Source organism: Zingiber officinale, chromosome 1A, assembly GCF_018446385.1.
Source record: "Zingiber officinale cultivar Zhangliang chromosome 1A, Zo_v1.1, whole genome shotgun sequence".
In the NCBI taxonomy this organism is placed as follows: domain Eukaryota; kingdom Viridiplantae; phylum Streptophyta; class Magnoliopsida; order Zingiberales; family Zingiberaceae; genus Zingiber; species Zingiber officinale.
The window spans coordinates 31,070,948-31,097,011 of record NC_055987.1 but is presented as its reverse complement, the minus strand read 5'-3'; the positions used below and the strand labels follow the sequence as shown (position 1 = coordinate 31,097,011).

The following is a 26,064-nucleotide window of genomic DNA, read 5'->3' as shown; positions in this document are numbered from 1 at the left end:
CACAAGAGGTGACCAGTCCAAGGATCCAAGCACACACACACACACCTCCACTATGGAACACTCCTTTTCGGTAACTACCGAAGGCGGAGAAGCCCTACAAGACTCTCAATACAGAAGGAAAAGAAAGGGAACAAAAGTATAAGCAAAGCTTACAATGAATGCAGTGAAAACCCTAACCCTAACTCCTTGTTCTTGCTTTTGATCGGCCTCTTGACTTGGAAGAGCCTCCAAGAATCTTCAAGAACTGGCGATCTGGAGCTTGGAGAGAGCTGTGAGTTGCTGTGGAGGATCTGGAGTGAATCGTAAAGTCTCTTTCGAAGGAATCGAACGCCTGCGGCTTAAATCGACGCTAACAGTCGGATCCCGATCGATTGGATTGCTCCCAATCGATCGGGGAGGCTTTGGATCGATCGGCTGATCGATCCAGAGCACCTCTGTGCTCTCGATAAATTGCCTGGATCGATCGGCTGATCGATCCAGGGCTTATCGTGCGAAATCGCAGCTCCCAATCGATCCACTGATCGATTGGGGTATCTGGATCGATCGACCGATCGATCCAGCGCTGTTCTGTGCGATCGCGCACTTGTCCTAATCGATCCATTGATCGATTGGGAGGAGGTTGTCGCGAAGACTCGCCCAATTGATCTGCCGATCGATTGGGCATGAGCCAATCTATTGGTTGATCGATCAAGCTTATGATTTCTCCCTAAAATCAAGTCTAAAGCCTCCTAAACCAACATCTGGTCAACCATGACCTGTTGGTTCATCGTGCCTAGCATCTGGTCACTCTTAACCTGCTAGAACTCGCTCACCAAGTGTCCGGTCAATCCCTTTGACCCACTTGGACTTTTCTCCTCTTGCCAAGTATCCGGTCAATCCCTTTGACCTACTTGGACTTTCACCAGATGTCTGATCAACCTTGACCCAACTGAATTTTCCTCATGCCTGGCTTCACTTACCAGGACTTCTCATCTGCCTGGCTTCACTCACCAGGACTTCCAACTGCCTAGCTTCACTCACTAGGACTTCCACCTGGCTTCACTCACCAGGATTTTCCTTCTGCCTATCTTCACTCACTAGGACTTTCACCTGGCTTCACTCACCAGGACTTCTCATATGCCTGGCTTCACTCACCAGGACTTCCAACTGCCTAGCTTCACTCACTAGGACTTTCCATCTGCCTGGCTTCACTCACTAGGGCTTTCACTTGACTTTACTCACCAAGATTTTCATCCTACTTAGCTTCACTCACTAGGACTTCCACCTGACTTCACTCACCAGGATTTTCTCACTGCCTAGCTTCACTCACTAGGACCTCCACCTGGCTTCACTCACCAGGATTTTCATCCTGCCTAGCTTCACTCACTAGGACTTCCACCTGGCTTCACTCACCAGGATTTTCTCACTGCCTAGCTTCACTCACTAGGACTTCCACCTGGCTTCACTCACTAGGATTTTCCTTCTGCCTAGCTTCATAGTTAGGACTTCCCAGTCAAGTATCTAGTCAACCTTGACCTACTTGACTCTTCTTTAACCAACCTGATCAGACTCTGATCAGAGGGGAATTGCACCAACAATCTCCCCATATGAACAACTGCACCTGCATTATTCATGTGTCGTCTGCATGTATTGGCAAACATCTAAACCATGACCAAGATTCAAACTTGGTCAACCAGGTCAACCTTGACCTAAGAGATATTGCTCCAACACATCCGAGGCTGGCCTTACTCATTTGTCCCTGCAAAGCATGTTAGTTCACGAAACACATACCCTGCAAGACAAAGTTAGCACACATAAAATATAGTAAAAGCAGTATTTGATAATCATCGGACTGTCCGGATATCTGACTTTGGATCTCCGACCAGAAACCCTAGGTCGACCAGATGCACACTGTTCCATCTACGAGGAATGCGCCCTCACTTACTCCTCTCAGGAGAGATTACCTGATGTCAATTCGGTTCTCCAGACCGACTGAACTTTTTGCCTAGGGTTACCACCCCCTACGACCTAGGGTTACCACCCCCTAGGACCTAAGGTTACCCTCTCTTAAGATTTTCCTCCACCTAGGGTTACCGCCCCCTAGGACCTAAGATTACTCCCCTTAGGATTTTCCTCCACCTAGGGTTCCCACCCCCTAGGACCTAGGGTTACCACCCCCTAGGATTTTTCTCCACGTAGGGTTACCACTCCCTAGGACCTAGGATTACCGCCCCCTAGAATTTTTTACCTGCTTAATCGCAGTTAGGACTTTCCTAAAACCTCATTTAAGCACGTTAGATAACAAGGAATCCTAACTTTGAATCCCTTTGCCATTATTAAAACTTGGGTTCGATCGTCGGATGCTTCCCGCACCAACAGCTAGGACTTTTCCACCAAGTGTCTGGTCAATTGTTTAGCCTACTTGAACTTTTCTCCTCATGCCACATGTCCAGTCAACTTTTGACCCACTTGGACTTTCCACCAGGTGTCTAGTCAATCTTTTGACCCACCTGGATCAACATGCAGTCTACTGGACCAACGAATCTTGATAAATCTAAGTTTAGTTTTACCATAGCATTTTGCATTACTATTATTTCTATTGGCTAATTTAGTATTGCAAAAAAGGTTTAGTAGATCAGGCGATCCGACACTAAGCAAATAAAGTATAAATATGTATGGAGGATTAAATATTTGGTAGGTAGGTTGAGATAAACAACTGAAGTGGAGCGATGGGAATGTCATATTCTGGGAAGGGACAAATCTTAGGCTGCTAATCCAACTGAAAAAATCGGGAGGTTTCCAAGTTGAGATCAAGATAGTGTAAGTACCCTGGGTTGATTTTGATATAGTCAACTAAGTCAAGTTAGGTTCTGTTATGTTTGATATCTTGTGTCTAAGTGTGCAAGAACTTAGGAGCACAAGAAGTTGAGCAGAAGACGTAGCTGATGAGAAAGATGACATGGGAAGGGAGCAGACAGGCTCAGTGCATCCGAGGGATAAGAAGCTATGGAAAAATACATCAATGGATGAGAAGAACATATGGGGCGTTCGAGGGACGAGAAGTCAGACATGAAGCTTGCTTGGGGAGAAGGCTGGAATTAGGTTCAGGTAGGCTAAATTCTAGACAACCAAAGCATCACCCAAGAGAGCATGCAGATAAGTCTGTTTGATGAATAGTGCTCGAGACGCCTCCAATGGCTTTGAAGGCGCCTCGAGCTTTAGCAGTAAAGCTGTCATATATGGCTCCTGAGGTGTCTCCAGTGTGCTTGAGGGCGCCTCAGATGAATAGTATCGAAGGCGCCTTCAAGGACATTAAAGGCGCCTCCAACACGGGCGAGCCATTAAGTGACCATTGCTGCGTGGATAAAAGTTTATCCAATTGAGGGCACCTCGGATGTCCTTGAAGGCGCCTTCAAGCCATGTCAGCCAATGAAAACATCATCCCAAGAGGTTAGAAAAAATCCTTTGGAGCTAGGAATTAAACAATAACTAAATAACAACTTATGTAACCCATTCCTAGTCTTTTTTTGATCTTTCGAAGAGTGTAAGAAGCTTCTCCGCCTTCAACAAAAGAGATTTCTAGTGGAGTTATTTCAATATCTTGCATTAATAACCACCTAGGTTGTAATCAAGTAAAAACTATAATCTTTTTATTTTTATGTTGTTGTTTATTTTAATTAATTGTGATTAACTAATCAAGTCAAAAAAAATTGAGAAAGAATTTAATTTTTATTTAATTTTTCTCAAAAAAAATTAAATCCTTTCTCAATTTTTTTTAGGCAATTCATCCCCATCTTGTCGGCCTACGTAATCCAATAGACATGTCTTACTGTCTTTTTTTATTTGTGCAACATTATATTAGTGTGCTAACTTTGTATTACAGAGATATTTTATAAATTGTGTAAACTAACTCTGTTTTGTATAAACCAAGTGGATCGATCGACCAGATAAGAGGTTCAGTCAACCGAACCTAGCTGATGTGGAACAGTTAGATTGCTCAGAGCAAAGATGGAATTCAGGTGGATCAGTCGACTAAACCCAGGGATCGGTCGATCGAACTATTTTTAATATACACAGTGACAGATTCGGATCATAGTGCAGAAGGAAGTTTCAAGGATTAGTCGACCGATCAACATCATCAGTTGACCAAACAATTAATGCAATTGATAACACGAAGATTAGATCTCGGCAAAGAAGGAAGGTTGGTTGATCAGTCGGTTGATAGGAAGATCTGTCGACTGAACTAATCAGTCGACGAAACATTTTTTCAATCGATTGAATGTGGCTTATAAAAGGACTTCGAGGTCAGCATTGACTAAAAAAGAACTTTGGTGCAACCTTCTGATATTCGATTCTTCTGTTCATGCTACTGCAATTTTGTGTACAAGCTACAACACTAAAGAGCTCCAACTAATCTTCATCTTATTACTTCATTGTTGGTATATTTATTTTTAACTTGCATAATCTTTTGTAAAAAACTTTGTACGAATTACCTCTTTTTCTGAAGGGTTCGGAATGAGAAATTTTAGTGGATTGCCTAACGGTGTAATGAAAAATTACGAGTCTTGGAGTAAGAGTCGACATAGACTCTCAATCAGGTAACCACCTGAGTCATTTGTATTGCTTTTGCTATTCTATTCCATTGCTTATTCTGATTCGCTTTTACGATAAAAGAAAAGATTTTTAACAAGTGATATTCAATTCCCCTTCTATCGTGTTTTTGATCCTTCAGACCGAACGAGTTTATTTGACCGGAGTTGTAATCCACTGACTTGTGTAGGAGATAGGGACATTGAGCCTTGTAAACCTCACCAACTTTATGACTGATCGATCGTATGAAGGAGGACAAATATATCAGGAGTACACTAAAGTCCATAGGTTCATCCAGCTATATACTAAGGGAATATGCTGCAGTAATAGGGAGTTGTATCTCATATGCTTGATCGACTCTGCGTCATTCGGGTTTAGTCTGTATGTTTTGGTAGTGAATGGAGAGATATATCTATTAAGTCTGACCGACTCATGGGTTGTTCAGATTTAGTCTATATGTCTTGGCATTGAACGGAGAGATAGGTCCATTAAGCCCACTTGACTCTAGGACCGTTTGACCATATATTAGGAGAGAGAATACTAAACTTAGATACGACCAACTGACTTTTGAGTCGGCCGACTATATAATAGAGTTATGTAGTATGGGTTATAATTTTGACCAATCTTAGTGTCGGCCGGTTGTTTACAAGCGGATCACTAGATCCTTTAAGTCCAACCGACTTTTAAGTCGGTTGTTCTTATACCGAAAGCTTTGATACTGAGTAAAGAACTAAGACATGATGAAAATGACACTTTAACCACCTCTTAAATTTACTTTAGTTATTATTTTATTTTAACTTTGACTAACATATTATCTTTAAATCTGTTCGTAACTTACCTTATCAATATTGTAATCGAGTAACCTACCTTATCAATATTGTAATCGAGTGGCTGATAGGAGAGTCGAATAAACTATTTAGACAATGACTTTATTTTAAGTGCAAATTGATGGGAAACATTATTAAATAGGATTTTATATGTGAAGCTTTGTTTTGTTTTTGGCTACTTGGCGTTATTTATGATATGATGATAAAATGGAATAATTTCAAAGTCAACGAAAAGAAAACTTTGCGATATAATGTTTAGTGATAACATAGCACAACGAAAATTAATAACATCTGATTCCATTAAAACTCGATCGACAGTAGTCCGGGATAATGGTACAATAATTAGACCTTTTGAACAGTTAGTTAGATGTTGAAGGATTGATTTCGGTGCACTGTATTTTCCTTTAGTGAGGAGATAATTGTAAGAACGTTGATCGTTTGATAGATCTCTATGAGTAATTTTTAATTTATCCTAATAGCTGTTAATAACGTTTCTTAGAGTTAAACCGGTCACCTCTATAATTAATTGATTTGAATAGTTGGATATACAAATTATCAAAAAAAAATTACCAGCCAACTATTCTACTAGTTTATCTATATCAAATCAAGTAAAGGTATTGATGCATGGATTTGTCCTAAAACCTCAAGTTAATTCCGTTCGAATTGCATCCGGATATGGTATGCCTAAATTGAGAATCAACTCAGCAGTTATTAAAATGAAAGAAGGAGATGGACCTTTTGAAAACTAGGTCTGTCCTTTCAGTTTTTATTTAAAGGTAACCGGTTGCAATGGCAAAAACAAGCAATCTCATAACTTTATACCTTTCTTACTTGATTTTTTTTCCGTTTGTTTTCTCAATATTTTATCAGAGATATGAGTTGAGAATCGGAAAAGCATTGCCAAGGCTCACTTTGACCCCTTCTTTAACCTCTTTCTTAGTCATTTCGGACCTTTATTTGAAGGACCGCTCGGCTACTCAACATTATGGAATCAGCCGACCTGAACCCGAAGGGAGTCGGTTTGTTGAAGGCGACCTGAAGGAAGTCGGTGTATTGAACTCTGACTCAAAGATAATCCAACATGAGGGAAGCCGACCCGAAGAAAGCCACAAAAAAAAAAAAAAAAAAAAAAAAAAAAGTCAGCCTATCGAAGACCGATCTGATTTTTAACTAGCCGGTTGAAGTACTGCAGCTCAGATCCTCTGGACCGCAAAAAGCGGTTCAGATGATGATCCCTTGACTTGGATTGATTCAAAAGATGATCCCCATTCATAAAATAAATGGGGACCATTCATTCCCACCAATCCAAGTCAAGAGACCATCTCTGAATCGCTTTTTTACGGTCTAGAGGATATGCCCTCGAAGTACTGACTGTGGTTATTTTTATTGAGTCATTTCATCTCTGAATTTCATACCGGATTATGTATCACATCATACTTTGAGGATTGAGTATAAATCCTGGCAATATGGTCAACGCTTTTTATGTTGACTTAGAAGTGTTCATCCAAACTCGATCAGCAATAGCAGGCTAGCAGCCAAATAAAATCAAGTTTGAAGTCTTCATAATTCACACTGGCAAGTGGCAACATCATCAACGTTATGCCGAGTGGGAACTTTGTCATAGCATTGCTATACTCTTGGATTAAGACGAAAAATAAACTATATATTTAGTACTAAATCAAAAATATTTTGATAGATTTGACAAATTTTAAGATATTTTAACGGAGGTTCATTTCTAAGAGCTTTATTTGATTTGTATTTCAGTGTAAAACAAAGCAAATATTTTAACGGAGGTTCATTTCTAAGAGCTTTCTTAAATTGACAACACCTGATACTCGACCGTCGGAGGAGACATCCTTAAATTGCACGAGAGGTTGCAAATGATCCCGGACGAAGACCTAACCCATTTCGGCGGCGAAGGTCACAAGCTCCATCTCTCTTCACGCTGTCCTCCCTCCTTGCCAACGCTCTGCTTTTCGGCAGTTCGGCTGAGTGAATATCAATGACGTCATACGGTTAACGAGGATATGCGACTCCACTGTATACATACGCGCGACCCTACCGAAGGACTCCATGTGGCTCCATGTGAGTCGCACGATCGCGTGGGGTAGAGGATGGGTAGAGTAGCTCTCGGAAGGTTAAATGTCAATAAAGCAAACATCGTCGAACATGTTGGAGCCGCGGCACCTCCATTTAATCTCTCTCTTCCTTCCGCGATCTGCCCTAACCTTTTTTACTCGTCAATTCTAAGCAACACCGTCGCTCTCACACATCGTCAGATCACAAGCACGCCTTAAATCTGGAGTGCTCAAGATGCACCGGTAGGCGAGGAAAGCTTAAACGTGTTTCCGATGCGGAGGTGCGAAAGACGGTCATTTCCCCCAGTCGGTTGTTGTCTTCTTTCTTGGATCATTGCCGTTATCATTCATCATCTGTGAATTTTTTGATGCAGAGGTGGAGAGTTTTGGGGGCGGAGAGGCGGGGCGCAAAGACTGCTGAAGCATGGGGCGAAGGGCATGGCGGTGCGTCTGTCGGTCGCCCTGATAGTTCTCATCGTTTGCTCATTGTCGCTGTTCTCCATGATTGGGGTCACGCGACCTTCGAACCGGGTAGAGGTCTGTTATTTTTCTGGATCTATCAAATTCAGCTACTGCTTTGTTTGCTTCATGAATTGAGCTTGATAGTGTTATCGTCAAAAATATCAGACTGAAGTCGTTGTGATAAGAACCAGCCGGGCTACTGTAATGTTCGTCGAATCAGAAATTTAGGTAGTTTCACGTACAACCGTGTTTGGAATAACTTACCCAGCATTTTGTTCTTGGTTAATTTTAGGGTAATACGGATCAAAAGGATAGCAAACAACTGCAATCGGTGAGGATCACATCTGAGGTGATTAATCACGATTCTATTGTTGAATAATAGTCTTTAAGTCAAAAGGTGGTTAATGAATTGCGGATTCAGAGGTTTTTACTAGCCTCATATTGACACTGAATAGAGTTTTGATTAGGTTCAATTATTTAGGTTGTTTTTTTTCCCAATTTTGTAGAGCACTAAGGAAAAATTTGGTGAGAATTTTGATTTGTTTTATTGTAAAGTCTTTTTGCTACTTTGCTTTTCTTATATATGGGTTAAATCAGTTTAATTTGGTCAAGATAGTAAGTGTATGTCTCACCTTTCCTGTTTATGTAAAGATCAAAGCACATCCTAAATTTCATATAGTATTCAGGCACACCTAATTGATTTCTCATCTGAATGTATGAAAATTCTAGTTTAGCTCTGTACTTTCTGATCCTGTTGTTGTCTGGATTCTGTAACTTTTCATTTTTGGGTTTCATACTCTCCTACTTACCTGCAACTATCGTTGGCTTATTGATGTGGGGTTCCTCAAACCTTCTTCTTTTTTGATGATATATTTTCTAATGATATTCCTTTAATGTGTATGAAGACTGTTGATATTGATAAGCTCTGGAAAAGTGCTAACTCAGGAGGTTGGAGACCCTCATCTGCTCCCAGATCGTACTGGCCATGTATGTGAGATTTCTTAAAAAATGGACACTGCTGTTTCTAAAAATGTGAACTCTCGTATTTTCACTTTGATGTCATTGCTACAGCCCCACCAGCTGAGACTAATGGTTTTCTGCGAGTCCGATGCAATGGTGGCCTAAATCAACAACGTGGTGCGGTAAGAAATGTTGTTTTATGTTGAAGCATAGTCAGAATTTCATATTCTTGAATTCTTATCATCCATAGTTGTCAAAAGGTCAGATCAAGGGATTATCAAAAATGAGGATTCATCTTACATAGGTGTTGGCCTTTGTAATTCTATGAGATTATGTTATTCACAAGACATAGGAAATTGCTGTTGAATTTCACAACCATATTACTGCTATGATCCAATAAGAATCTCTTATCTTCCAGGTAGTCCTACTGCCACTAAACCATATTTTATTTGCTATTCATTTCTTGATTCAAAGGTATCTAAATTCAACATGATAATCTCTTATTAACTGAATGTCGTAATGCATATAGACTTGGCACAAATGCCAATGGAAGCAACAGATAAGTAACTTTTCTAAACTCTCGGTAGTTCTTAGTTCTTACATGTTTACTTCAGCACATGCTCAATATCATTGCCAGATGATGCTGAAGTTGAAAAAGCTAAAAGCATTTAGCAAAGATTAAAGATGGATATAAGTAGATATTTTTAGTCATTGATTAATCCTATCTGAACATATTTAACTAGAAAGTTGGAATATGTTTGAAGACTTGGTCCTTCCAAATACCACTTGGAGTTGAACATTTGTTTGGATGATGTAACTTGAACATATGGTTATCTTATGGCTCTTAATACTTGTCTAAAATTTATATTGGTCACGGACTAGACTTTCACGGTACTGCATAGTAAGAATACACCAACAAAAGTAGAGTTTAAGATTTCACATATATAATGCCCCTAAGTCGTATATTAGTAAAGAATTTAGTTGGATCAGTAAATAAATGACCATAGGAATGAATTAGAGAAAACGAAATTAACACTATATTAAAATTGAACCACATAGACTGGTGCAAGTACTTGATCACATTGATTTTCCATTTTGTATACAGTAGGCTGACTAGAACATCAATCCTTTAATTATTAATATCTAAACGATAGATGATAATTTCAAAGTTGGTAGTTTGTAGAAAACAAAAAATTTCACTGGATGTTATTCAGGTTAAATGACAATCTCTAATATCCTTTTTGCCCTTGGGGCAGGGTTGAGTTGACTAGTGCGGGGCGGAGTTGCTACCATAGGATAAGGGTTTGAATCTTGGCAAAACCGAGGAAAGAAAGCCCTCTCCGCATTGGCCAATTATAGCTTCCCGATTTACCTCTTCATAGATGGTCGTGGGGCTGATCGTGTGAGGCCGTTGGGTGCAGATTCCATCTTTTGCTACCATATACGCATTAATTTTATTCCATTAAAAATTGGAGATAAATTGATACTATTTCACCCCAACATGGTACTCTTTCTATTTAGGTCTAGACATGGATATGGTGCGACTTATAAGTATCAATTATTTGATCCAATTCTACATTTGTTTTCAATAAAGTGTTTGTACCTGTAAAATATTTTCCAAAGAAATTCTTTACAAGGAATATATTCACAAATGAGACTTGTTATCACATAAAGGTTAAAATGTTTTTACTTCTCCAAGTTTGGTTGGTAAGTCTAAGTGATTTGAATGGGTTGGCCGATTCAATGGGGTAATTGGTCAGGGCAGGCCCATCATTCAGGGTGTTTCAGGTGGTCTAGTCTATCTAAGTGGTTTGCTCATGTAGGTGGCCAAGTGGGCTGATTTGTGCAAGCAGTTTGGCCAGCAGATTGGTTCAAGGGGGTTTAGGGGTCAAGTGGTATGGGAAGCCAAGCATACTAGGCAGGTTAGGCCAGTTGGTCTGTGCGGTTCGATGAAGCCAATTGGTCCTAGCAAGATAATTGGTTTGAGCAGGCCAATTGGTTAGGCCAGTGGTCTTTTAGTCAGTTCAGTTAATTTGGTCACTTCAGTCAGTCAGATAGTCTAATTCATTTGAGCAATTGGTCTGTTCTAGTCGACTAAGATTGGTAATTTGGCTGTATTGCTCACTCCAAGGGGATTATGTGCTTTGGTTGGGCGTGTGGCCTAGTTGAGTGTGCGTTTTGATCAAACTAGTTTGACCAAATGGGCCTATTAGTATGCCTAGACCGATCAATCAGTGCAATCCACTTGAGCTCATACTCAATGATGAGAGCACAAGGCTTGAAATGTAGGGCAGGAAGGGAGTTCATTGATGTTAATGAACTGAAAAAAATTACTTACACTCTTTTTTAAAGAAAAGCATTTTTCCTTAAAATGTTTATGTTGTCCATTGACCAATGATAAATTGTTAATTTGACATTTTACATCACACCAAACACTGAATCTGGGAAATAATTTCTGGGTCTCATGTGAAATAAACAGAGCCTAAAATTCAGTATTCTTCTTAAGCAATGAAGAGGCTAGCTTGTCAACTCTTTTTGAATGCACAAAATTTGTATATAGTGAACAAAAAATTTATTTGTTACACCTTGAATAGCACAAATAGACCATTAATTCTAACTGCAATGGAGCGCGTTCTTTAGAGGAGACAAAGTTTAGGTCTTGCAGTTAGGAGAATTGATAATCTCTGACTGGGAATTTCACTTGCTTGAACTGACTAAATTACCACTTCGCTTGTGATCTTGCAGATATGTAATGCCGTTCTTGCTGCCCGAATTATGAACGCAACACTCGTGTTGCCCGAGTTGGATGCTAATTCTTTTTGGCATGATGAGAGGTGCTTGCTTCTAAGTATTTGACTTATTGTGAACATATTTGTCATATATTATCTTCCTTAATAGTTTAATTACAGATCCATGCTACTTTATATAAGCATCAGCATGAACTATGAAGTAACACTGTTCTATGCAAGTTTAAACACGACTTGCATTGGTTTCTCAGCAATATTGAACTGAACTAGCTGTGGGTCATCTGGTAGATTGTGATGTAGATGAATATGTGGAAAAACAATTGGTGATATATTTCATATAAATAATATTTTTTTTTCTTTCTCTACCATGGGTTTGAATTTTGGAAAGAATTTCTTGCAAAAAGCAGGGTAAAGGCTGCGTACAATATATCCTTCCCCGGGACTCCACATGGCGGGAGCTTTGTGCACCGGACTGCCTTTTTTTTTTCCTCTCTACCATGGATATCTTATTAAATAGTAGAGTCCATTTGATGAACCAAAAGGCATCAGGGAACTCTTTTTTTCATGTACCAAAATGGCAGCGTCTTTGTTCGGCTTGCTGACCAACACTCAAGGCTGTCAATATGTGATCGCGAGCACAGCTTCCTTTGTTGGCACACCTTCGTGGCTTCCTACATTGCAGAACCTTGTCCAAGTTGTTAGTCCTCTGCACCAGAAGTTACGATGCAAACTCTACACTGACTCCTCTGTGTAGTACCCTTGTCCTCTACTCTGAAAACAAAACTCTAGCAGCCTAGCTTCCTCCTCCAACACCAGCTAGCTTCCTCCACTCCAGGAAAGCTCGTCTTTTACTCTTGTTCTGACACTGACATTCTTCATCCTCTCCTTTCCCTTCCTTCAATATTAGCGCCCCCCTTCTCTTTCAGCACACCTCCAACACTGATGTTTGTTCCTACTCTTCTTTTTTCTCTTCCTTTGACATTGGTGCCCCCATCCCCTTCTCTCTCAAGTATCAACACACCTTCGGCATTGATACTGGCAGCACTATCTTGAGCCAAGTGGGGACCAAAACTTCAGCTTGGCTTGAGATTTCAATGCTTGCCAAAATCTACGAATCAATTAATAATAGCATTATCAATATGCTTAGAAATAGCTCTTTGTTAGTGTAGGACTGCAGTGGGATTGATGGTTATTTTTTCCAGGTCCTGCAAGAAAATAATGATGTTTCTTTGAGACATGCTGTACTGAGTACTGCCTATTAATAAAGTTGAATATATCAATATTTTAGGGTTTTTTTCCATTCTTCTAGTATCTCTACTTGTGCTGATAGTCTGGATGCTATGCAATGATTTCTAATATAATAAATCACACAGTTGGACAGCTTGCCAACCTTGATAGGTATATTTGGCACTTTCCATACTGGACAGCGTTAAACTTTGATTCTTCACAAATATTCATCACTCAACACCCATAGGTCTCCAATTCACCTAACATTAGACGTCCATCAAAAATCACAAGCCAACAAACATACTTTTGTTTTCCACACTGTAATTGTAGTTACCTGGAGTGATTATCATTCCTCTTGAATGGCCCCTGTGTATACATTGACTTGCCATAAACATTGTTTGTCTATTTCACTGAACATGCCTTCATATTTAATTTGCATGCTCTAATGATGTACTCATTCTGAGTTGTTCCCCCACACAGTGGTTTTCCAGGTATATATGATGTTGAGCATTTCATTAAGTCATTGAGATATGATGTTCGTATTGTACAACAACTTCCTGACGTGTCTTTAAAGGGGAAGACAAAGAAGATGAAAGCTTATCAGGTTTCTGAATATAACAATTTCTATGATACTCATCACTTTTTGCTGGTTGCGCATATAAAGAAACTGAATTTTTGGTAACAAAAATTTATAGTGCTCTGTATTTTCAGATTCACCCACCAAGAGATGCTCCTCTTAGTTGGTACACTACATTTGCTTTGAAAAAGATGAAGGAATATGGTGCTATTTATCTCACTCCATTTTCTCATCGACTAGCAGAGGAGATTGATGATCCTGAACTCCAAAGATTGAGATGCCGAGTGAACTATCATGCACTTCGATTCAGGCCACACATAATGAAACTAAGTTCTGATATAGTAGATAATCTTCGTTCCCAAGGTCATTTTTTGTCTATACACCTTCGGTTTGAGATGGATATGCTTGCATTTGCTGGGTATGAAGTCTTTCCTTATAGCTCAATCATATTACAGATTCACGAACTTGCAAGCTAGCATTTCATTAATCATTATGCCAGCCTTCATCATCATGCATCAGAAGATAGCACATATGGCGGATTTGTGAAATTCTAGTTAGATTTTGACAATGAATTGAGCTACTCGAAGTCTAGGGTTAGCCTGTCACATCACATTGCAAAAATCAAGGTAGGGTTAGGTTTGGATGGCTTTGTTGCAATGGATCTAAAGGAAACTAAGAAGTATGGGATCAGTGGTAGGGTAGCCATGGAGTATAATCTGATATACTAAGTTTGACAAGTTGTGAATTCTAGAGTTTTTCATCACTAAATATATCCTCAAACTCAGTTCTTATAATGCATGAAATCCTCGACATGGCAGGCATATTTGCTTAGTGCATTAATTTTGTTTTCACATCTATATCGTTATCATTAGCTGACCCACCTATTGGGATAAAACTTGATTGTTGTTGTATCTATATCCTTATCATTGAAATGACATACCTGTTTTATCTCTTTGTTTCGCTTGTAACCGTATCTGCCCAATTAATCAGAAATAAAAAAGCACAGACCAACAAAGTCGCAGATATCCTGAAGATTTTTGAGCTAGGACTCCGGCAGCAACTCTGTTGCTGACAGAATAGTATTCCAATGTTTTGTGTTCCACCAGCAGTGTGTAATATGTGTTCATTGAACCAAGAAGCATATGGTGTCATCAAATAGTTGTATTTGACCTTTTCATGATCTTTTAGTTCTAAAAATATTCCGGTATTGTCTTCACAAAGATCAGATCTTGTTTAGGTGAAGTAACACAGGATTGAGACCCTAACCACATGAGACTTAGCATCCAATGGCAGTCCATCACATCATTGATATTTTGCACCAGCCTTGCAAAACCAACATATTATCTGTTACAGATTTGATTAATGTGGTGTTAACTACTGCCAGTGTAAAACAATCTGTTCATCCGTACCCTTACAAATATAGAATTTGCTGTGACAACATTTAGTGACCTTGTCACAGAGGAGCAACCTTAATACAGCATGAAGGCATGTTCATATGAATATTATGAATGGAGTTTAGCATGATTGTGTTAGCAATTTTAACATAAAAGAGCCTAGGATGCTTCTTTTATTATCTTGAGCATTCAAGGACAGCCTTTTGTGTTCTGCATTTGTAAAAGCCCTTTGCTGATTTGGATCCATATATATTCAAAGGATCTAATCCCAGTTGAAGCGACAATGATTTTCTACCAATGCAAAATGAAAGTTTGTTTGGTGCTTTTTTCCCCTGAACTCAAAACACCTAGTTCAGAAATGAATAATCTACTCTTGTAGGTGTTTCGATATATTTACTCCTGAAGAGCAGGAAATTTTGAAGAAGTACCGTAAAAATAACTTTGCAGAGAAGGAACTTGTTTACAGAGAGAGGCTGCTTATTGGGAAGTGCCCATTAACTCCAGAAGAGGTATTGATTAGTTAGTTCAACTTGTTCATCAAAACAGTGGATTGCATTCTTAATTTTCCATTATAGTTGGCAGTTTGCAGATAGGAAGAAATATACATTTTATCACCTGCATTATACAAATTGGAACCATAGCTTGCAAAATGCAAATTCTGTTTATCGCTAGCTACCATTGTGATCTAGCTATCAATCCACATCTTTCTTCAAAGAAAGTTTTATTTGCCTGCTTACTTCATTCTATTGCAAGTTGTTGACAATACATAGGTTTCTCCCAATTGTATAGGATTTATATCATCTTTTATCTTATTTATGCCAGACTATGGAATATTCTTTGGAGTCAGCTTCAACTCTATGATTGTCATTCCCAATGAACAAATAATTTGATCCTCATGGTGCTTAAGTTCTTAAAGTGTTAATGTGATCATGGATATATTGTCTTTGATGACCTAAACATTCCAGATGCTCCCAAATACTCAATACCTTATTGAGTTATGCTCTGTGTATTCATTATGTGCCCTGTGTATTCATTACTTTCCCTCTGGTTTCCAAGTCTTAAAGTCCCTCTCTTTAGTGTATTCATTATTTTACCATCTTTCTGTCATCCTTGCATCCTGCTTCTTATTGTTTTCAACTTGTTCCTAACAAAAAAAATCCACTTCCAGCTTGTTTGGCCTTGTTTTGCTACTTTCTTTTTTTCTTCATAGAGATTTTAAGAGTAAATTTGTGAATTAAATTCTGAAAAACAATGGTGATTATTGCACTGCACTTTCCTCAGATAATATTGGATGATTAGTAGTGACGAAATAATTCCTAGTTCTTGCTGAGCAGGTTGGAATCATCTTGCGTTCTATGGGATTTGACAACTCCACACGGATCTACATTGCTGCAGGTGATATTTTTGGTGGTGACCGCTTCATGAAACCATTCAGGTCAATGTTTACTCGGCTTGAAAATCACAACACAGTTGGGCCATCTGAAAAGCTTGAAGAGAATGCAAGAGGACTGGTTGGTTCAGCTGTGGATTACATGGTTTGTCTTCTGTCTGATATTTTCATGCCAACATATGATGGCCCAAGCAACTTTGCAAATAACCTCATGGGGCATCGCCTATACTATGGTTTCCGTACCACAATCCAACCTAACAGAAAAGCTCTAGCTCCTATTTTCATGGACAGAGAGGAAGGGCGCACTTCCAATTTAGAGGAACGCATCAGGCAGGTCATGTTCAATTCTAAGTTTGGTGGGCCTCACAAACGTGTACGGCCTGAATCCTTTTATACGAATTCATGGCCTGAGTGCTTCTGCCAAATCTCTCCAAAAAATCCAGCTGATAAGTGTCCACCTAATAACACAATGGAAGTTCTAGAAAGTCAGCTGCAAAATGAAGGTGATGATTCAGAATCAGAAATCTTGACCAACAAGTCAGATGGTTCAGATTCGACAGGAATTTAATCTTTCTAAGCTGTAGCTTATCAAGAGGAGATCAAAAATGGTTCTTCAGATATTCTTTTCCATTTTAACTTGGATGCAATGGATTTGGGTCATCCTGTAACACATGAATCTTATTACCTCATTTTTCTCCCGTATGATCAATATTCATGAGCCCAGTTTTCATGTTCGCATTCTTGAGGCAAAACTTTTCAACCATGCATATATTCCATTTCTGTTGTAGTAAACAATGTGCACAAAATCATTTGGTCTTCTCCTATCAATTGATGCTTCATATGCAAGCCTCAAATAGTTCCCAGTCGAGGTTATTCATCAGTGGAAAGCTATTTCTGGAATCAGTAAAGACTGTAAAATTCTTGGTACGTTTCTTCTGACGTAATGTTTCTATGACTTGTTACATAACGCTTGAAAGCTATAGCTCTGGAATGCCTAGCGATTAATCTACTGTATGCCATCGTTATCACTGATAGCCATTTTTGCTATGGGTTTGGTATCTTCATACATTTCATTGGCCAAGTCCATTTAAATTGAGATAATTTATAATAAATGTTCGGGCTTTTCGCCTACATCTGCATATAGTTTCGCTGTCATTTTTTTTAATTATTTGTGATTGCAATTCTCTCAGCATAACTTGCCTCTATGGTCCCAGAAATATTTTACACATTACTTTATGCGAAATAAATGGGCCTTCCATTCAATTTATGTCTTCTAGAACAATTACTTGGAATACTTTTGTTTTTATATATATATATATATATATATATATATATATATATATATATCTTACCAAATTCATGAATTCTCAACCTTCGTCTCAATCTCGAAAGTAAGAATTTTGAATTCCATGGAGGTAGTCTCCATCATCTTTTGTTCACCTAAATTTGGAATTTTGCCAAATATTCTCAGGGAAGAGAAAATGGGAAAGGCAAAGCTACTAGTCCAAGCATAGGAAGGATAGTCCACGCGATGATTAAGTGTATAATAAACTTCCTAACTCTTATAGCTCAGAAATTTACATGAAATTTAATTCAGCATCATATCTAAAATTCGCTTTCCTTATTTTTACCTCTTTATAACTTTTTCTTTAATTTTTATTGAAATTTTCTTCTCTTATTATTCTTTTTGTTTAATGGTAAATTATCCAAGAAACACGGTAGCCATCATCAGACTATTGCCTAACAATTTCTTTTCCTCGCGTTGAAAATTCAAACAGATTGAATAGAACAAGGTATGAATGCTTTCTCCAGGAAAATTGCCAATCGCCAAGATTCCGGTCAAAAACAATGAAGGCTTGTTCGAGGAAGAAATTGTCACTTCTGGGAGTTCACTCGGAAACTACAATAAAACGTCTCTCTCTCACTCCAAAAATATATACATAAATAGTTAAAAACAGTGGCAAAAAAAAAAACAAATATATTTAATAAAATAAAAAAATGTTAACCAATGAAGTGCAATATGTTTCCAATGCTTGCTTGGATACATTTCCCTCAATTTAATCGTTTATCCAATTATCCCAAGTCCACCGATCAATTTTGACCGAGTCCCACAAACGATTCAGTCTAAAAAGCAAACGCAACAAAAGTTTTTTTTTTTAAAAAAAGAAAACAAACACTATAGAAAAAGGCTCAAAGTTTATATAATTATATATGTAAGCTTTTTTATTATTATTATTTTTATCATGTCATGTGAGAAAAATATGTAGGCGAGATCTTCTGATCTTACCTGCCCTGATTCATCCTCTTAAAAATGGACCAGGATCCCTGATCAAAAATATGAGAGGAGACATGATCCGAGCATTTTTTACAAGAAGGGCCGTGACCAAATTTATTAATTAGGAGGGGCTTATCTGAATATCTGTCCCGAAACAACGACCAAGTTGCCGCCGTCAATTTTATTATAATTTTATTTATCTATCTATCTATTTTATTTTTTTTTGTAATTATCATCTTCTCAAGCTTCTTATTCCTCCAACTCAAGTTGATGGTTCTTTTCTTCGTCTCTCTGAAACCACAAAGCCCAAAAGGAGGTCGCTTGAAGCTGCTTCCAAGAATTTTGCGTCTGCTAGTTTTCTATCGCAACCCACCGAATGGATGTGAGCCCCTCTCTTCCTCTTGTTTTCTTTGGGAACAAATTTGCTGAATTGTGGCATCGCAGTTGAATCAATTACGCGAAGATCTCTCACTTTGCTCGTCTTCATGAATTGGTTAACCTGAGAAATAGTTCGGCTCGATTGCCCTTTTCTGTTTCTCATAAATGTTAGCTTTAATTTGCTGAATTATATAGCGGGATCTCTGCAAACTGCTCGATTAATTTCCAAACTAGAATATGATTTTCTCTCTCTCTCTTTACTGGCTCACGTCGATCGAAGCTCGTCATCAATTTAATCTTCACTTAGAATTAATGGTTCTTGTTGGATGTAGAAACAGGAGAAAGACACAAAAGTAGGCAACTGGGCCACTGCTGAAAGTGTCCCTCGCACACAGTTCTTCGACCAAGCCCGGGGGAAAGTTGGAGGGATAGCTCCAACTAACCGAAATGGTCAAGCTTTTGTCGAAGACGGACAGCTTAGGCGTAATCCTGATGCTGCCAAGACTGAAGACTCGAAGCCAAGAAGAGGCAGTGGAAATTCTCGTCGAACTGATAGACCTTCAGTGCGCAATGAAGACGTTGTTCGTAAATCCTCAACAAATCCACGTCGTCAGAGAAATGAAGATCCAGAGAAATATAATGACGACAAGCAGAGATCGACAAGATCCAACGACAGCAACCGTGAGAGTAAACCTGCTGAAAGAGCTGCGAGAAATCCTACATCAGACAGGAGGTTGGCATCGGAAGGTACTCCTGGAAGAATTAGATCAAAGGCCAATACGACAGTAAGATATTCTTTAGAACTTTATTATGAAGTTGCATGTTTGATCGAGTTGATTTCAGTTGTTGCCTGCCAACTGAAATACCCTAAACTTGTAAGATTTCACTGTCAACCTCTTCATCGATAAGTCATGTTCAAACATTGTGCAAGGTTTGCAAATGACATGAGGGTAAAATGGCATGATTTCTAATTCGGTAGTGAAAAAACAGTTATGCTAATGGTGCTTATCTGGATGGCAGCCTTCTCATGATGATATAGCAGTGCCACCTTTTGCTGGGTGGGATGACAATGATCCGGCGTCCGGTGAGAAGTACACTGGCATCTTCAAGTTGATAGCTGAAAATCGAAGAACTCCAGGAACCCCGTATCAGCCACCGGAGCCAAACATTCAACCAGAAACTACTACAGAAGCTCAGGTCATCACCACAACATATTTCCTTAACAAGTTGCTGCAGAGACTAGTTTACAATCACATTTGTAGTAGAAACTACGATCTTTACAATGAGAAATCTCAAATGCAGCAGCTAGATGTGCTGCAGTAATAGTTGCATTTGACTAGTAGTTGTTGCACATCATAACTGTCCTGATTGTAGGAGGAATCAGGCTTACAGAGGCTTCACTTTCTGCAATTGAAGCTTTATGAACTCTACCATTTAACCGCAATGGTTTGATATTCACTACAAAGAAAATTTACTGCAATATCGGTCATAATTTGACGAATATCTTTATTCTTGTTGCAGAGCTGCGGGTGCCTAAGCTGGTTCTCCAAGTGAAACTGGATATGAGAGTCTCTGAAGTTTAAGCCTAAAGCCCCTTTTAAACAGCTTCGTTCTCGAAGTTCTCTTCATAGCTTTATTATGATGAATATTTCTTGCGTGTTCCGTATATATATTTTGTACCCTGACCGATTCTACACATTCTTGTAGTTATACTATCAAGTATTGAAAAGACTGGTTATCAAAATGCAGGAAGATACGTTGCAGATGTGTCTGATCTATTTCTTCTTTTGTAGACTCTTGTGAATGTGCCAATGCTGAATCAAAAACTTGATTAATTTGTCTAATCGTTTTACAGTTGTATATGCACATGCAAAATGAGTCGAAATATTCGAGGAACAAGCTTTTCTCTAAAGCATGCATATCCATTTAACCAGTATCACTACAAAATTACAGAAAGTCTTTGATTCCAACTATACATGTGTTCTTAGTTACCAAGTTCTCACAGTGAAGAAGCAGAGTGCAAGAATATTGAAAGTTGTAGATGCCATACTTTCGATTCAAGTTTGCAGCAGTGGCAAGTGTGGTATAGAATTCCAGTCCAGTACTTTTTTTTTTAAAAAATTTCTATTTTGGATTTCTCTTAAATTGTGTGCACGACGTGTCTATCCTCAATTCCTAGAGCATTTCGTATACTTCAGCTGTCTATCTGGGTTGGGCTATATTCTATCATTTCGGCACACTAGTTGTACTTACTGGTGTAACCAAGTAAGTCAGTTAACATTTTGGTCTATAAAAAATATTGGGAAAAAATGAGATGTCCTATTTTTTCTGAAATAGTCAAATGACACCCAATACTATGTAAAATCATACAAATGCTCTCCAACATGCTGTATACGCACTCCCGCCTATTTTGCAGTTTAAATCTGGTTATATTATAGTAGTTACAAAATCATAGCTACTACAAGTGAACAGTATACTGTATTATAACAGTTAAGATTTCATAGCTGTTACAAATATATTATAATTATTCAATTAATTATTGAATCACTTGAAACATACGAGTTTCTTTATTAATATTTTCTTTAGTAGTACTACAAAGACATTTGATACGGAAAATATATTTCAAATATAGAGTCTATTTTTTAATTATCTCATCATGTTAGAAGGATATATTAAACTATTCAATTACTCATGAAATCACGTGGAACATATAACATGCACACAATAAAAAGTTCATCTACTAGTTCGTTTTAGGATTTAAACTTTAGGGTTTCTAAACAAGCAACTTATCTATGGAATTATGACTCTTCTCCCAATTTAAAAAATCAATTCTTAACTCCTCTATACATGGATTGTAATTATGGGTTCGTAGATGCTACAACATTATAGTTATACTAGTTACATACGGTTTGTAACTAATATAATTATAACAACCGTTATAGTAACTATGAACCCGTAGCTACTATAATTACAATCTTTGTAGTAGCTACGGGAATATAATTGCTACAACATGATAAAATTTAGACAAGAAAAAAGATAGTATTATGCGTGTCAGATGCATGCATGTGTCAGATGGTATCTATGTTATTTCATAGGGCTAGGACACTCTTTTAATAAAAAATTAAAATGGGATCCTACTTTGATGATTCAGAAAATGAGGGGGCTCCTATGATTTTTACCCAAAAATATTAAGAACATTTTGATATTAATAAATTTTTAGATTATTTTTTAAAAGTATTAAATTAGAGGAGATATTAAATTAATAAAATAATTTTCCTTGATTAAAATTATAATTCTCATATTTTGGAGGATGAACGATGTCCACATTTATCGCCATTAGTAAACCAAGAAGTCCTGAGGCTTGATGCGATGGGCCTATCACCATTAGTAAACCGAGAAGCCTCGGGGCTCGATGTGATGGTAAGAAATTAGACGAACTCCTATACAATGAGAGTTCGATTATCTCCTAATATGTATTATACGCTTGGAGTGCTCAAATCATTCGTGATACTGGGTCGTCTGTTAGAACCCATTTACACTTCTCAAATGTATCCAATAAAAAATTTTCATACGACCAAATTTATTATCTTTAAAATTAATCAATTCAAAGAGTTAAATATATATATTAATCAATATGTATACACACACATCGGAGAAGGGATATTCTTGTTTCCACAAGTCGGGGAGGGGGTTGCAATAATTTGAAGTAATAAGAGGTAAAATGAAAAAAATAAATAACGTGGGGACAAAAAATAGATAATGAAAAAGAAAATGCCAGGAAATGGGCAGCTGGTCGTGCTTCCATCCAAGTTCCGTTCCATGAATCAGGACCGTTGGTTAATTCATGAATAGATTAAAGGAGTGGCCATTGGTTGCGGAGAGGGAGGAAAACGTGCCGTCGCAATCGCCTTTCTTCTCCGCTGCTCGAACATCCAGAATCACAGTCACACATAAAGGAAAGGAGTCAACTTTGCTACAGCTCTCTCTTCTCTTTAACGGCTATGGACTTCCATCGAAACATCGTCGACAAGTGAGATCTTCTTACCAATCTTTTGTAATAAAGAATCGTCAGATTCTGATGGTTTCTTCCTCAATCCATCCTATTTAATTTCTTCCCCTGCGACTGGAATGTATTATCTTGGCCATCCCTTGATCCGGTCTCATGATTTGCCATGTGTTTTTCTCTCTCATATTTTTCTTGATTTCGATTTGTGCGCGTTTAATCCGGATGAATATTTTTTTTCCTAATCTAGTTATGTTTACTGGAGCATAGAATCCATTAGCATTCTTGGCCCGATCTGAATCAGCTTGTTGTTTGATACAAAACTCTTGGATTTGCTTTATATATGTCGAATTTGTGACAGTGATGCGTGGCAATGGCAAGAAGATGAAACTTGCGTGTACAGAGACTACCATCTTGGTTTGTTGTTCATCATCACTGCTCGAACATTTTTTCCCCCCTGAAAAAAAATTAATATTTTGGACTTGTATTCTCAAATCCATAGGACTACGTCAGAGATTTTGGGATGGAAACAACCAAAAAACTGATAGTTTGTCATATGCCATGCCGAATCAAACCCCCATTCCAAATTCCACTGGTCTTGGCTTAGACATATCGGATTTAAGAGGTACAATCTTCAGATTTTGCCTCTAATTGTGACTGTCTCAAGCCCTTTGAACTGATAAAGGCCATGACAGATAAGGCTAAGAAGAATCTCCGGGAAGAGAACGAGGAACCGCGATTGAAGAGACGTCGGGCCTTATTTACTTGTGATGCTGATGCAGTAAGTTCTAATGCCATTTTCTCAATTCTTATCATATTCCATTTAGACCAATGGAATCAACCTGCTTTGATTTTAATGTTCAGGAGAACTCAGCTCCAATGGATACTTGGTCAGAAAATTTAGACTGGAATCCAACAAGTTCAGGTTTTCATTGGTTTTATTCCTTGAATAATTTGGTTCACTAATGCAGACATGGATTATGATACAGCTAATTCTAATCAGAGAATTTGTGCTAGATGAAGGTTTTCTGTTCAGCAATGAAGTCTTGGACCAACCATTGGATGAGTGGCTGGACAACTATTTAAATGATAGTGAGATGTATTGCTGCTCTACTGAATCATCTTTTCTTTTACATGTTTTTCTCTTTTTTTTTTTCATAACCTGATTGTGTATTTCTTGGTAGGTCGTCCAGTAAAAGCGAACAAATTAAACCAATTATCGATGTTTCAGGTTAGTAGAGTTCAGAATCCTGATGCTGTTGTCCACATATATTTGACAGTATCATTTGTTCTTCATAGATTTCCTCAATGGAGAACCTGATACAGTGACCACTGCCTTTCCAAAACCCATCAACTCTGCTACTCTTAAGATTTCCAGAGGTATTTTTGTAGCATTGTTAATCCTCCTAGTTCAATTCAAGGCTTGGTTAATATGTTTCTGTGCTCGAACCTCTTCGAATCTATGATCATTTTCTTGTTATGAATTTCTTTTCAGGTGTAATATCCCCTACGAATTATAGAACAAGGTTAACTTCCTCTGTTGCCATTCCCTTTACCTTCATCAAACCATGCGAAGCTAGAGGACACTCGACTTTGGAAGACATAAACCAACGGATTCATGCTCCACCAATGAAACCAAGAATTGAGATGCACAATGACACTGCTGTCGGATATTCAACCTCGCCTTTTTCCGGGAAGCCTGTGATTGTGAAGACCAAGATTCTAACTGAAGGGGGGAAAGGAAGCATTACAGTTCTAAGAACCAAAGGCTGAATAGATAGAGGGCTTCTCCCTTTTTTCTAAGATAGCACTGTGCACATTGAATCTTTTTAGTTTTACTGCTTATTTACAGTGGGAAATCTTAGAATTTCACAGGGCTATTCTCTTTCGATCCCATCTGCTTGATTGGTCAAGTTTTGTGTACATAGGACTTGTGATTTTTCTTTAGAGGCAAAATGAGGATGACCTTGGAGTTTATTCAACGGAGTTTCTATTGGGGATAATTTGTAGATGGTCTTTCTCCGGTTCATCCATCGGGTAAATCTGGAAGCGCAAGCAACCAGACACCTGCAACAAGACTTTCTGGGAATCAATTACGTTTGGTAATATCCTTGATGAGAATTGACTTTGAATGCTCTTGTTTGTCTAGGAAGCAATCACATTTGGTAATGACCTTTGCTGAGAATTGATCCGGATGCTCTTGTTCGGCCTTGCCACTCTCATATGGTCGGAATTTAATATTTTTTCTTTTAAAAAAAATCTCATTATTTTTTATACTTTTTATTCCATCTCAATCAAAAAATTATAGATACAACACTTTAAAAAAAAAAGACTTTAACAATTTGACTAAAATTATTTAAATTTAATTAAAATATTTTTTGACATTGTTAAAATTATCATAATATTGCTATAGCAACTATTAAATAGTTGCTATTAGAGCATTAGTTGTTATAATATTTTAAAACAATAATATTACGATTATTGTAAGCATATTAAAGTGTTTTTTATTAAATTTAAATAATTTTAAATAAGTTGGTGAAAAAATTATATGTATAATTTTTTTAATGAAATTGAATCCATTTATTTTACACATTCGCTTATATTATATTATTTTATTTTTAAAAATGTCCTTTTAAATTCTATTAATTAAGGGTGTTTTTAAATTTTTATCCCTTAAAATTTTCAAGAAACTAACTCCTTTCTGAATCTCCAAAACTAAAATTTTTTTTGGACCGCAGAATATGTTTTTATAATTGTTTTTTTTTACCTTTTTAAATTCTGTTGTTCTTTCTCTGACATGCTCCCTCTTGTTATTCATCCAAACTATTCTTAATTTTTTTAAAAAATATTTTCTTATTTATTTTATTTTAAATATTATTTTGAACAAATTTGTTATTGATCATTCTTAATTTTTTTTAAAAAATATTTTCTCATTTATTTTATTTTAAATATTATTTTGAACAAATTTGTTATTGATCATTCTTAATTTTTTTTAAAAAATATTTTCCGATTTATTTTATTTTAAATTTTATTTTGAACAAATTTATTATTCATCAAACCTATTCTTAGTTTTTTTTTATAAAATACTTTCCCATTTATTTTATTTTAAATATTATTTTGAACAAATTATAAAAACTGATGAAATAATCAATGAAATATAAAGATGAATAGATACTA

The 26,064-nt window shown here is 37.5% G+C and overlaps 3 protein-coding genes across 6 annotated transcripts; all 3 read left to right on the top strand.

Moving 5' to 3' along the window:
- Window positions 1-7,558: 7,558 nt before the first annotated feature.
- LOC122022634 (O-fucosyltransferase 1-like) lies at window positions 7,559-16,961 on the top strand. The gene is made up of 9 exons (XM_042580676.1): window positions 7,559-7,755; window positions 7,849-8,011; window positions 8,842-8,923; window positions 9,008-9,078; window positions 11,642-11,730; window positions 13,351-13,474; window positions 13,582-13,865; window positions 15,221-15,350; window positions 16,176-16,961. The coding sequence occupies exons 1-9, from the start codon at window positions 7,748-7,750 to the stop codon at window positions 16,797-16,799; spliced, it is 1,575 nt and encodes a 524-aa protein (XP_042436610.1). The 5' UTR covers window positions 7,559-7,747; the 3' UTR covers window positions 16,800-16,961.
- Window positions 16,962-18,724: 1,763 nt separating this feature from the next.
- On the top strand, window positions 18,725-20,651 carry LOC122022620 (RPM1-interacting protein 4-like). Of its 2 annotated transcripts, none has more exons than XM_042580667.1 (4): window positions 18,725-18,888; window positions 19,223-19,669; window positions 19,905-20,081; window positions 20,406-20,651. In XM_042580667.1, the coding sequence occupies exons 1-4, from the start codon at window positions 18,883-18,885 to the stop codon at window positions 20,436-20,438; spliced, it is 663 nt and encodes a 220-aa protein (XP_042436601.1). In that variant the 5' UTR covers window positions 18,725-18,882; the 3' UTR covers window positions 20,439-20,651. The 2 variants fall into 2 exon arrangements, with proteins under 2 accessions (XP_042436601.1, XP_042436593.1); XM_042580659.1 differs by having other exon boundaries at window positions 18,729-18,888; window positions 19,217-19,669.
- Window positions 20,652-22,752: 2,101 nt separating this feature from the next.
- On the top strand, window positions 22,753-24,759 carry LOC122001852 (protein XRI1-like). 3 transcript variants are annotated; one of them, XM_042556815.1, is made up of 9 exons: window positions 22,753-22,914; window positions 23,249-23,304; window positions 23,390-23,512; window positions 23,583-23,668; window positions 23,752-23,812; window positions 23,905-23,986; window positions 24,072-24,118; window positions 24,187-24,267; window positions 24,383-24,759. In XM_042556815.1, the coding sequence occupies exons 1-9, from the start codon at window positions 22,886-22,888 to the stop codon at window positions 24,658-24,660; spliced, it is 843 nt and encodes a 280-aa protein (XP_042412749.1). In that variant the 5' UTR covers window positions 22,753-22,885; the 3' UTR covers window positions 24,661-24,759. The 3 variants fall into 3 exon arrangements, with proteins under 3 accessions (XP_042412749.1, XP_042412764.1, XP_042412757.1); XM_042556830.1 differs by lacking the exon at window positions 22,753-22,914 and adding an exon at window positions 22,947-22,965; XM_042556823.1 differs by lacking the exon at window positions 22,753-22,914 and adding an exon at window positions 22,980-23,041.
- Window positions 24,760-26,064: the final 1,305 nt, after the last annotated feature.